Source organism: Podarcis tiliguerta (genome assembly GCF_965153285.1).
Source record: "Podarcis tiliguerta genome assembly, chromosome: 10".
Lineage (NCBI taxonomy): Eukaryota > Metazoa > Chordata > Lepidosauria > Squamata > Lacertidae > Podarcis > Podarcis tiliguerta.
Genome location: NC_139543.1, coordinates 51,032,872 through 51,045,744, shown reverse-complemented (window position 1 = coordinate 51,045,744; position 12,873 = coordinate 51,032,872). Strand labels below are relative to the sequence as shown.

The 12,873-nt window shown below is 39.0% G+C and overlaps 1 protein-coding gene across 2 annotated transcripts in view; it reads right to left on the bottom strand.

The window, feature by feature from the left end:
• PMCH (pro-melanin concentrating hormone) overlaps positions 1-12,873 on the bottom strand; it is a 14,165-nt gene extending 1,292 nt beyond the window's left edge. Inside the window, exons 1-2 of one of the 2 annotated variants that reach the window (XM_083401576.1) lie at positions 12,830-12,873; positions 183-376 (exon numbers count right to left, since the gene is read on the bottom strand). In XM_083401576.1, the coding sequence (XP_083257702.1) occupies positions 183-376; positions 12,830-12,866 (231 nt within the window). In that variant the 5' untranslated portion in view covers positions 12,867-12,873. Of the gene's footprint in view, positions 1-182; positions 1,791-12,829 lie in introns of those variants that run through there. The other variant, XM_083401575.1, reaches the window with a different exon arrangement.

The window sequence follows — 12,873 nt, the reverse complement described above, 5'->3', positions numbered from 1 at the left end:
AATCTAGTTAATAAAATTGGATTAAACTAATAGAGTTGTAACTGATTAAGGATTGGTTATATTTATCAGTTTTTAACTATTCAGGAATTCTTAAGAGTTTGTAAGGTGAATGATTATATTGTTTCATATAATTTATAATAATGTATTAAAAAAACTATATTAGCTCAAGAGATAAAACTCACAGAGAACTTGGGGGCTCCATCTTCCTCTTCATCCAGAAAACTGTTGTCCTCCATTTTATAATGCTCAAGAGAAGATGCGGGCCGTGCCTTTTCAGCTTTGCCTCCATTCTGTATTACTTTTCCAAGCGTGAATGTACTGAGCAGCATATCATCTTCTGCTTTTCGCATAGACTTTGAGACAGAAAGAAAGAAACCTTGAGAAAAGAGAGAGAAAATTAGTATTAATGCATAGGATGAGATACACATCCTCTGGTGCTTTAATGTTTGCATGGAAGAGAATCAAGTTCAAATATTATTTGAAAGAGACTACTTTGAAAATAGTGTTGGTCACAGACAAAACTGTCTTTATATAGCCTACCGAGTGAATAGCAACCACTTCAGTGGCTTATGTGTTCTTCAGATGGCCACTAGTTAAGAGGGTGACCTTTTGTATACTATTACATTTCTTTTATTTTACACCATAGGTGATGAATTTATTTAGTAATATAATCTTGAAATACTTTGGATTATCATATATCAAACATCACAGGACACTATATCACTTCTTCCTTTTTCTAAATAGAAAGCATTTTTTAAAAGAAATAATTTGCGCATATGTGGAAGAAATGTGTGTGTTGCGGGGGGAGAGTACTTTTCCTTGAGAATGGAGAGTGGGGAATCTCAATAAGGGAAGTCTAAAGTAAAGAACATTTTTGTTCATGAAAAGACAGCTAAACATGGATATGGTCATTAGATATTTTTTGTTAGAAAATCAGCAATTGCACATTTGATTTTTTTTGAGAATGCTTTATTTTACCAGGCCTAGAACTTCACCTCACCAGTAGGTACTGATTCTCTCTTACAAATGCCCTCGCCCCCTTCACTTATGTGGGGTAATGGGTAGTTTGTCTATAAGTCCCTAAAGAGAATTCTGATCACACATGCCTTCATTCTGGCCACAGTTTGTGTATTGTAGGACCCATCCAACCGAAAGGATCTACAGCAACACCATTGGGGAATGCCAAGTGACTGCCATTTATGAGCCTGACTATCAGTTCAATCACATAATAGGGCAAGGCAAAGGGACAGCTAGGCCCAATGACTGGTGTTGACAGTGGTTCAACAGTCAGGTAGACTACTTTGGAAGGTGGTAGACTCTTCTTGGAAGTTTTTAAACAGAGGTTGGACAGCCATCTCTCAGGGATTCTTTAGCTATGATTGCTGTGTCGCAGGGGCTTGGACTAACTCTACAATTCTACGATTCTCTGACTAGGACTTGATTGAAAGGGCTGAAGAGGTGGTGGAGGAAGATGAGCACACTAGAAGCCAGCAGGAGTAGATTAAGAAAATGGAAACAGCAGCTATAATGGATTTTTTATGTTACTTATGTTAATACCCCACCTTTCCTCCAAGGAGCTCAATCAAGTTGGTGTACATGATTCCCTTTGCCATTTTTATCCTTGCCACAGCCCGGTGACATAGAGGTTGAAAGACAGACTGGCCAAGGTTACCCAGTGAGCTACATGGCCAAGCTAGGTTTTGTACCTGGGTCTCCCCAGTCCTGTTTGGACAAGTTTAGTTTTGATGGTTTTTATCACAAGCCAAGCGGCCACTTCCTGATCACCAGAGCTGTGGGTGAGTTTAGTCAAACAGCTTAGTTCAAGGATACAACAGCGCTTTCCGTTAACACAACGCCGTCTGCCTCAGCAGCTCCACTTAACAGTATAATTAACCACAGCAGCTCATGGTTGTAGTTCAAGGCTGACATTTTATTTGGCCTCAGGAAAACTACTTATATATATATGGCCAAAATAGCTGAATTTAAAACTGTCATTATGCAGGGAAAAGAAAATGGGGGAAAATGTCCTGTAACATGAAAAAAATACCAAGAAATGGGGCCAAAAATGAGTTTTATAACAACATAGTGCAGGAAAAAATTTCTAAACTAATAGTATTTGCAGATGCAGGGCTGTTCGTAAATGGCTGTGCTGCCAAGCACAGTGAAAGGTATGTGGTAAGAAGGGGGAGAGGATGAAATATTGTTCTAATACTGTAAAGTTGGAAAGACAGATTTCATTGTATTCAGATTTCTAATATATATTCCCACAAGGTCAAATAGGTAATAATTGCTCTCTCTGTGTGTGTGTGTGTGTGTGTGTGTGTATGATGGGCTCAGAACTATTATTTACTTGTGAACTTGGATATTTTTGCAAATAAAAAGCAGCAAATATTACTACCCATTACCAAAATTACTAGAGGCCTTTGGCCACCAACTGGCTTTTGTGGGAGGGTTTCTTAATGGTGGATATTTTCTTCTCTTATTGCAACTGAGTTGTTTTAACTCAGTATTGTTTTTTAACATGGTAACTTATTTAATTGTTTTTAATATTTATAACTAACTGGTACTTTTAAAAAGCTGTATCTGTTTTCAAGGTATGTTGTGAATCACCTTGGGTTCTACACTGGGAAGAAGGTGATATATAAAACAAATAAGGTTAAAAAAAATCAGCACCAGCCAGTAAACATGTTTCTAATGATGATATCTACAGATCTGAGTCTTTGAACCTGGATCTGCCACAATCACCAAAATGGGTGGAGACTCTCTACCCCAGAGCAATGTTGCACTGAGAGCGTTACACAAAAATTAAATGGTGGGTGGCAGCATGGCATAGACAGCAGCACTGCCATCGTCAGGTAAGGTCACCAGAGAAGGAGAGTGCCCACCTGGAGGGCATTTTGTCTGGGCTCATTTCAAAATGGGAGCTGGTTTTGCTTAGCAGACTTCCTTAATTTAAAAGTGATTGAAACAAGCTGAAATCTGATGTGCTGCTTACCATGTGCTTCATTTTTCTACCACGTGATGACTTGGTTTCCTATACTCATGCAAGTATGCATTCATTTTCCCTTGTGACATATCTGAAAGTATGGGAAACAATAGGGACTTTACCAAGTGGTAAGATTTTCTGCCATTTTTCTTGTGTTTGGATGCTTGTCTGGATATGTGGTTAGAGATGTTGAGTGGGAAAGCTACTGTTTGCTCCTTATCATAGTTTTCAGATTGCATAATACAGTACCAAATATGTTTATCTTTGAAAGATTTCACCACTTGCAATTTTTGCGGTATTTTTGTTTTGCTTAAATATACATGTGTGTGTGTTGAGATTTTTTGTTTTAATTGAGAAACTACTAGGTTTGCTCCACAATGAAGAGTGGGCTAAAATATTTTTTTCCTTTTTTTAAAAAAAGTTCCCTCATTTTTTTGTTGACAGAACATCAAGGCTGTTAACAAATATTATAGAAACAATTTTAATACAGCATAAAAAGATCACTTCAACTGTAGCAGAAGCAATAAATTAGCAAAGAGATATTAATATATTGTAGAAAGCCCTAATAAAACTTGTATTTATATAGTATTGTATTGTATTTACCGGCATATGCTGGCTGAAAGCAGAAATAAGGGGAATCTGGCAAGTCTTCTGGAGCAGAAAAGTCCAAAGCTTGGGTGATACCACCACTAAGAAGGACCTGTTGTTTACACAAACAGCCTCATCTCAGACAACAGTTGAAAAGAGGGCAAGCCTTCCCCTGAGGACTAAAGCATTTATATAGGTAAATGCATATACAGTAAGACAAGGCTGGCATTTAGCTATCTACATCCCATCCTATTTAGGAATACAATGGTGATAACCAGCACTTTGAAGTGGGCCTAGAAACAATTTGCAAACTAATGAAGTTTGTATAATATTGTTATATGAACAAACAATTAAGTTCCTACCAGCAGCCTGGATGATGTATTTTTGTACCAACTTTCCTGAACCCTTTTCAAAGCTATTATGCTCAAGGATCTTTTTTATTGTGGGAATGTTGTGGGCAACAGGAGAGGATATATTGATTAATATTATCCTTCCTAACTTGTGCTAGTAAGTTTCTTTATACAGCAGAGTGCATCCCCCCTTTTACACAGCAGGAAGCTGGTTGCAGACTTGTGCGAGTCTCTTAAAATAATAAGCAATTCAGTCTGGCTTGCCCAGATTGAGATATGTTGTATTATTCCTGGTAAGACCCCTTTGATCACTCCTATGACAATAAAGACACAATAGTCTTATTCATGAGTAAAAAAAAAGCAGTTTTACTCACGAACAGCAGAGCACAGCGTGATTCCTGAAGGCAGGCTTTAGGCTTAAAGTTACAAATATGTACAAACAGGTTTACCCCATATGGGAGATAACCTAGGGACTGCTGGCTGACAGTTAGCAGTGCAGTCCAGTTGAATCAGGAAGCAGGCAGGAAAAAAAGGCGGGGGGGGGGGTTGGTGGCTATGTGACTTGGCCTTTTAGTAGGTCTGGAAAGGTCACATCCACCTACTAGTCACATGCAAAAGGAAGGATGCTCCAGCCACGTGTAACAGGAAGTTAAACTGGCTGGACCAATATTCCCCATGCATGTTCACTCTAGGCAAACAGGAAATGATGTACTTGACTGCTCCAGAGGATTACATCCCACATTTATATAAAATTCTCTTTGTACATATATAAAAAGTTTATGGGATTAAATGAAAACATTTATGAATCTATAATATGGGCTTTCCCCCCAAAACTGGAGGCCTGTTCTCTCTCAAGTATGACAAATATCTTGAAGATATTTTTATTCAGTATGGAGCATCTCTCGTCAGCAGTAATATCTGAATATAATGTTTGCAGAATAACTGTGTTTGGCAGAATGTAACAGATTTGTCAGATTTCAAATGTTTTGACTTTGAATGTCAGACAGAATGATGAAATTAAATATTAGAATTCAACAACAAAACAATTTAAAGAAATGTTAGCCTGCTAAGGCAATGAGTCATATTAAGTCACGCTAGAAACCTATTCATGTAGTCCATCTGAAGATAGTTTCCAGATTGTTAATGACACAGAATTATGTCACTGTAAAAATGGTTGCCTCTAGTGGCATATTTGAATATACCAACTGCAATTGGAATGTATTATTTTTCAAATAAGGCTTGAGGTTTATTCCAGGTGAGCAGTGATCTTTCTTTCAAATTATGAACTAAATACACACACACAGCTAACCCAAATGGGTGGAGTTTTCTTTTACGATCCATAAATTACTGTCATGATCTCTCTTGCCATTCAAAGACAGTCTTCAAAACCCTGTCTGCACTTTCTGAACTGATTATAGCTGGGGTGTGTGTATATATGTATCTATATGTTACATAAACTATAGATATATACACAAACTATAGCATATATCTATCTATCATCTATCTATTTATCATCTATTCTAATTGCTGCCATCAGAAGAAAATCTATATGCAGGAGACAGAGTTTTGTATATACCCTGCAGGATACAGAGGTGAGTTGTGATTTCAAAACTTTTTAGCAGGTTTTCTACCTATATTTTTCCTAATGCTTTTTGGAAGTGTCTCCCCTTTGGCTGCTTAGATTAGAAGAAATATTTTTGGTTTAATATTGACAGTAATTACTTAAAGCTTAGACTGGGTACTTTATTGTTTCTCTCCATCTCCCCAGACTTTTACTACTTTGGGCCAAAAGTACTTTTAATATTGCCAGTATTTCATAACAGACTTGTCTAGGTACTTTAGTGAATGGTTTATAATGAAAGCACACAATCTTCATCTTTCAAGAGATCAAGAATTATTTATATATATATATATATATATATATATATATATATATATATATATATATATATTACATAGCTAATGAATAGGTCTACAGATGTCCGGTCTAACATGAACATTTTGTGGATTCTATGTGATCCACAAAATTCAGAGAAGTGAAGATTTTGAAGGATAGCTAAGTTTTGGTTTGCACACTGTTTTGGAAAGTGCTTGTTAGGTTTGCATTAAAATCCTAACAACCAAATCCCTGCCCCCCAAACTCCTAGTTAAGCCTACCCAAAACATGAAGTTACATTTTTGTGTGTGTGTGTGTTGCTACTCATATTAAGAACCCTACTGACTCAAATTAAACATTCAGGATCATGTTTGCCACAGTGCCTAGCTAGATGAAACCAGGGTATGAGGGCAATAACCTTCCCTTTTTGTGACACGCTGCCTCTGAATATGGAAGCTAATATAACCTAGACTGCAATATTCCTGTTTGTCCTGTGGTTTCTAGGCCCGGGTCTGAAGTTTTGGGGTTTTTTTTGTCCTGCTGCCTTCTCCAGGAAAATCTGCTATGTATCACTGAATCAGAACAAACATCAGTCCTCAGAAAACCTGACTGATGTTTGTTTCGATTCAGCGGTAAACAGCAGGTTATCCCAGACAAAGCAGTGGGACGAAAGAAAAACCTCTCAGACTCATGCCTAGAGATCACAGGACAACCGGAACTGTGGAAGAGCCCTCAATAAACCAGGTTTGCAGTACACTATACTTATTTTTCCACTCCAGAACTGTGGTTCATTAAGTTGATTAAAAAGGCCTAAATGATTTAACTTTAATTAGGTCAGGAGCCTCTCACATAACTGAAAGGGCTATATTTTTTTTGCTGTGACTATGTTTTGCTTGTTTGTATGTTTGACCTGATAGTTTTGAAAGTGAGAGACAACTGATGATGACAAGGAAGGTGTCAAAGCAATGCTATAAATGAGACCTTGAGGATTATTTACAGTTTGTTAAGACGGCTGATTTCTGCAGCAAGGTATCTAAATGTCAGCCTACCTCCCACTTTTAAACGCTTTCATTTCTATAGAAAAAAATGGTTTTCCAACCTATATATATTAGAATATCTGCAGAAATCCTTTGCATAGTGTTTGCATACATTGAGATGACTTTAAACTCTAAACTTAATGGTCATACAGCCCCATCCCCTTAGTTATGCATTACTTCATTTACCTAAAAATTTGGCAAGCCAGCCCTGCTGTATTTGTGGGTCCAAGTTTGGTGCATCCATGGGGTGGAGCTCAGTAACGTTTGGCAGATCCAAGGGCAGAGCCTAGTTCAGAATCAGACCATCCCCTTAGCCTTCATTCAATCTTGGGGGGGTGGGGTGGGTTGGGTTGGAAACAACTTCATTGTTTTGTTTCCAGAAACTGGTAGGTGGTAACTGGCTGAAATTTAGGGAATGTTGTATGGGTGACAGTTTGTGACAATGTCCTGTAAAGACTACCCTGTAGGTCTAGTTATGTATAAATTGCACAATGAAAAGTGCTCTAGGGGTAAGTTTCTAGAACCCCATAACTGGATGAAAGTTTTAAAAAAGCTAACAGGAAAATGTTATTCTCCTTACTTTTCTGGCAACTTGCAAAATCTATTCCCTACCCCTTGAGGTTTTTTAGATTGTTTGGCAGCCATTACGTTTCTGATACTTACAAAAAGAAACTTCTAAGTAGCACCTGGATATGCCATGAAAGCAAAAGTTTGTTTATTCAGCTTATCAAAAGCAAGTTAAAAGTCCATGATGTTTAATAAGGTTCATTATCTCATCCACAGTCTTATTTCTTCCCTTTCCTGATTAAAGGAAGAGGATGAAGGATGAATTTTATAAGATATTTCAGTAAAATATTCTTTTCCCTCTAGAAGTAGAGTAATTAGGTTGGGGGTTAAAGAGAGGTAGTCTGGTAATGTTAATCTGGCTGCTTGTCAAGACTTGTGTATCAGCCAGAAAAAGACCTGGCAGGAATATTTCATTTTTGTACCAAAAACTCTAAGACTACAGTTGATTTTTTGCAGATGATTTGAAACTGTGTTGTCCATTGAAAACAGCAAAGGGCAGCTGGGAGTAGGTGAATAGTCCAGCTTTCAAACACAATTTATTTGAAAAACCCACATTGCAACAATACTGAGAGAGATTATGTGCACTGAAGACAGAGTTGTCTTTAATATCATAAAATCCAGGACAGTTTTGAGGTGCTACGTATACAATTAGCTAGTACCATAAGGGTTAGTTTTTTATTTACCAATAGAGAATTGTTTCTTCCTTGCCTTAATCACCTTCTACCTGTATCATCACACTCCAGACAATGTGACTGGCCTGCCTCTCAGAGGTGACTATGCAGATCTTTTGGTGGTAACTAGTTCCTAAGACTGAGGCGCCTTCCAGCATTTTTCAGCAGTTTCGTGCATGCCAGTGATACTACTGAGTTCAAATAGAGTTGTTGCAATTTTTCAGCACTTGGATTCAGTAACATATACACTCTGTTTTCAGGCAGTAAGCTGTTGTTACACAGAACCATAGAATTCAAAAGTTGGCAAGGACCCTGCTAGTCCAACCCCCTGCAACACAGGAATCTCAACTAAAGCATCCATGACAGAAGACCATCCAACCTCTGCTTAAAAGCCTACATTGCCTTCCAAAGAAGTCTGTTCCACTGTTGAACAGCTCTTAAGCATCAGAAAGTTCTAATGCCTAGTAGGACTCTCCTTTCTTGTAACTTGAAGACATTGGTTCAGGTCCAACACCTCCAGAGGAAGAGAAAACAAGCTTGCTCCGTGTGACAGCCTTTTGAAGATGGCTTTCATAACTCCTCTCAGTCTCCTCTTTCCCTGGCTAAACATACCCAGCTCTCTCATAAGGTGTAGTTTCCAGACCTGGGTCATCTTGATCGCCCTCCTTTGCACATGCTCCAGCTTGCCAACAATCAAGCTACATGCAAAAGACCTCGGTCCATTTTATTTTGCACTGTATTTTCCTGGCCATTTTTAAACAGACAAACAAAGTTAAAGGCTAATGCATGCCAGGTGATTTCTGCTATGTTCACAACTCAGGGCCATATTTGCTACTGATCCAGGGTTCAAAAGCCTGTAATATTGACTTGCATCATGTTTTGATTCTATAAGAGATGGTAGCTTCACTCAGTGACTTTCTACCAGGTGAACAAAGATGGAGGTCAAGGCCTCTTTACTGGTACTTTGTTGCTCTTCACACAGTGACGAAGAGGAGGTGGCTGAAGAGACCTTTGCTTCTGTCTGGCTGAGACGTTGTGTATACAGCAGAGAGCTGATGGAGATCAGGTGCTATGATGGGTGGCCCAGAGAGAAAAATATAACAGCTGCACTGGCTGCCTAGTAGCTACTGAGCCATGTTTGAGTTTTGTTGGGACCCTACCATAAGTAAATACCAGGTTAATCTTGAAGATATTCCATATAGATCCTGCTGGTCACATCCAGTGTGGATTATCTTTTGGTGACAAGGGAGAAGTGGACCTTCCAGGCAATAGCATTCACCATATGGAATTCCCTTCCCTAGGTAATCTGTCAGGCAGAGATGGTAATGACCTTTAAATGCCTCTTTAAAATATACGTGTTAAACCAAGCTCTTCCTTTCCCCCCTTTTGTGTTTTGTACACTGCCCTGTTCCATCTTACACAATTTTATTTAAGTGGTACAGACATTTTATGAACAAACAACAAAGTCTTAGGGAAGGCTATGAAAAATCAAAAAGACTGAAGGCAGCCAACAGACCTTTCTTGCACAACAACTGCACATGGGATCAACAAAGTAGGTTCGGCTACAACATATTTTCATGTGGAGTGCTCCTGTTCAGGTTTCCAGCTTTTCCATTCCATGTCCCCTGATTATCCACTCCCCTCCCCAAAAGTCAACCTGAACATGCTTAAAAGGGTTTAACCCACAGACCAGTCTGGGTCGGACTGGGGTTACAATTTGACCCTTCAGGCCACTTTTTGAAAACATGCCCACCTGTCAAATCAGATGACATCATCCTGATGGATGTGATGTCATCTGTAGGGTGGGGTTTAGTTCCACTTTTCAGGGAGCTGTGGGAATTGCAGCTCTGTGAGGGGAACGAGGGCCTCCTAACAACTCTCTTTAACAAACTACACTTCCCAGCATGCTTTGGGGAAGCCACAAAGTAATACTGTTTTTACATGTACAGTACAGATGGGGCCCAAACTGTTGGTGGGAACATGATGGTAAAATGGCTCAAATCATCTTCATGTTTCGTGAATACAAATGATAACTACAGTGGTACCTCGGGTTACATACGCTTCAGGTTACATACGCTTCAGGTTACATATGCTTCAGGTTACAGACTCCGCTAACCCAGAAATAGTGCTTTAGGTTAAGAACTTTGCTTCAGGATGAGAACAGAAAGCGTGCTCCGGTGGCACGGCGGCAGCAGGAGGCCCTATTAGCTAAAGTGGTGCTTCAGGTTAAGAACAGTTTAAGGTTAAGAACGAATTAAGTACTTAACCCGAGGTACCACTGTATAGCAGAGTTCTCTGTCAGCAGTTTCCTAGTAGCAATGAATTCACAATAAAAATGACAATTTCAAACCATCTCCCCCGAGAGGCCTCAAAAAGAGACCATAATGTACTGTTTTTGTGAATCTAATCTACAATATACAAGACGCATTATAAGTGCAAACTGCTAATGACTTTTTGAAGAGCTATATCAGCTTTGAAAACAATATTTCAATGCATCATTACCATAGTCTGTCCAGGACTGAAGTGGTTTCCAGAAGTTCCATAAACATCCTCAGACAAGCATCCAAATGACAAGGAGCCAAAATGTTTCCCGTCTAGAGTTAGTGTTGTGGTGAAGAGATCCAATGTAATAATCAGAGAACATAAATGTTATGGCAAGCTTTAAAATAATCTTTTTAAACCTAAATTTCAAACTTTTGCACGATTGCATTAAAAATTATTTCAGAAACATTTTCATTTTTATTGACAGTAAAGTATATAGGTGAGCAAAACACAATGATGAAATTTAAGTTTTCCTTAGTGTAGATGTAACTGTCCCCAATCTTCTAGCCATAGTTAAGAAATTATGCATCCTGCTGAACCAGACCAAAGGGCTGTTTAGTCCAGACTCCACTCTTCTGCAGTGGGCAGCCAAATGTCTTGCCTATAAGCAAGACGTGAGTGCAATAGTCCTTTCCTGCTTGCTTTGCCCAGCAGCAAGTAATACTAAGATGTATGTTGTATTTTCCTGGCGGTGGTGTAGCCATTATGACTCGTAGCCATTTGTAGAATCCTAGAATCCTAGAGTTGGAAGTAACCACAAGGGTCATCTAGTCCAGCCCCCCGCAATGCAAGGAATCTTTTGCCCAATGTGGGGCTCAAACTCACGACCTTGAGATTAAGAGTCGTCTCCTGCTCTACCAACTGAGCTATCCCAGCCCACCCGCCATTATTTTAATCCTCTTTTAAAGGAGGTTGGTGCCCATCACCATATCATATGGAAGCAAATTCTGCGTGAAGAAGTCCTCTTTTTCTGCCCTGAGTCTCCCCAGGTTCTAATCTTGTAAGAGGAGAAAAGTGTGTGTCTATCCTACATTCTCCAGACCATTCTTTTTATTTTGTATTTGACTTATTAAACTTATATATCACTTTGTACTAAAAGAGAAAGTCTTAAAGCTATTTACTGTAACTTAATTTTAGTATTGGGCGCGGGTGGCGCTGTGGGTAAAACCTCAGTGCCTAGGGCTTGCCGATCACATGTTCGGCGGTTCGAATCCCGACGGCGGGATGAGCTCCCGTCTTTTGGTCCCAGCTCCTGCCCACCTAGCAGTTCGAAAGCACTCTTAAGTGCAAGTAGATAAATAGGTACCGCTTTATAGCGGGAAGGTAAACGGCGTTTCCGTGTGCTGCGCTGGTGCTGGCTCGCCAGAGCAGCTTCGTCACACTGGCCACGTGACCCGGAAGTGTCTCCGGACACCGCTGGCCCCCGCACAACCCTAGAGTCGGACAGGACTGGCCCGTACGGGCAGGGGTACCTTTACCTTTTTAATTTTAGTATGCGGTTTTAGCATGTGCTATTATTATTATTATTATTTATTTATAACTGTTTTTAAATTACTGATTTTAGTTTATATTTTAAAGCTTTTATGTAACCTGTTTTAATGTTTGCTTTTATTGGTACTTTTAAATGACTATTTTAGATTGTTTAATAGGTTTTTATTCCTATTTTATGTATTTAACAAAATTTATATACTGCTTATTCACACAAAGACAATGTAGAGTGTCAGTACAGTAACCATGTAGAGTGTCAGTACAGTAACCATGATAAAAACACAACCAAACCCTTGACTGAATAATTGTAAGAACAATATTTTTAAAGCTAGTTTAGGAGCTAATAATGCTGCAGCTTTATATCTCTGCTTAGCTTAAAATACTGTTTGCAAACCCAAAGGAAGAGACACAGACTATATACTTTAACTTGTGGTTTATGGGTTGTTGTTTTTAAGTGCCCTTATGGTGACCCTGTTTAGGGTAGACATTGGGGATATCTTATTAAAATTTTGCTAGTAAAAGTACAATTTTTTTTCTTATATTGACCTTCCAATCAACAGGGGCAGTGGATTGGGGAGGGGAGGAACAACCCAAATACATCTTGGTATTTGAAACAGTAATTTGCAACTCAAAAAGCCCCAAATCCATTTAATCTTAGAAGTCAGCTTGGTCCAGTATAAACAGCTGAACAAGTTTCGGCCCCTCTTCATCGGGTGCTTTTGTATACTGCACAGGCTTCAATTCATCATTTTAAATGTGTATTCATGAGAAAAAACATCTGTATCATCTTCACCTGCAGAAAAAATAGCTGCTCAAATAGCTGTCAAATTAGGCTGTCATTGACCGAAATTGCAGCCAGATTCAAAGCAGAAAAATATAGCAGGTGGGGAAGAACGATAATAACAAGAAGATGGCTGCTCACTTTGAAGTGTTGGAGGCACTACCTGGGCATGCCAGTGAGGTGAGAGATCCTGTTTTCATTGGTGCA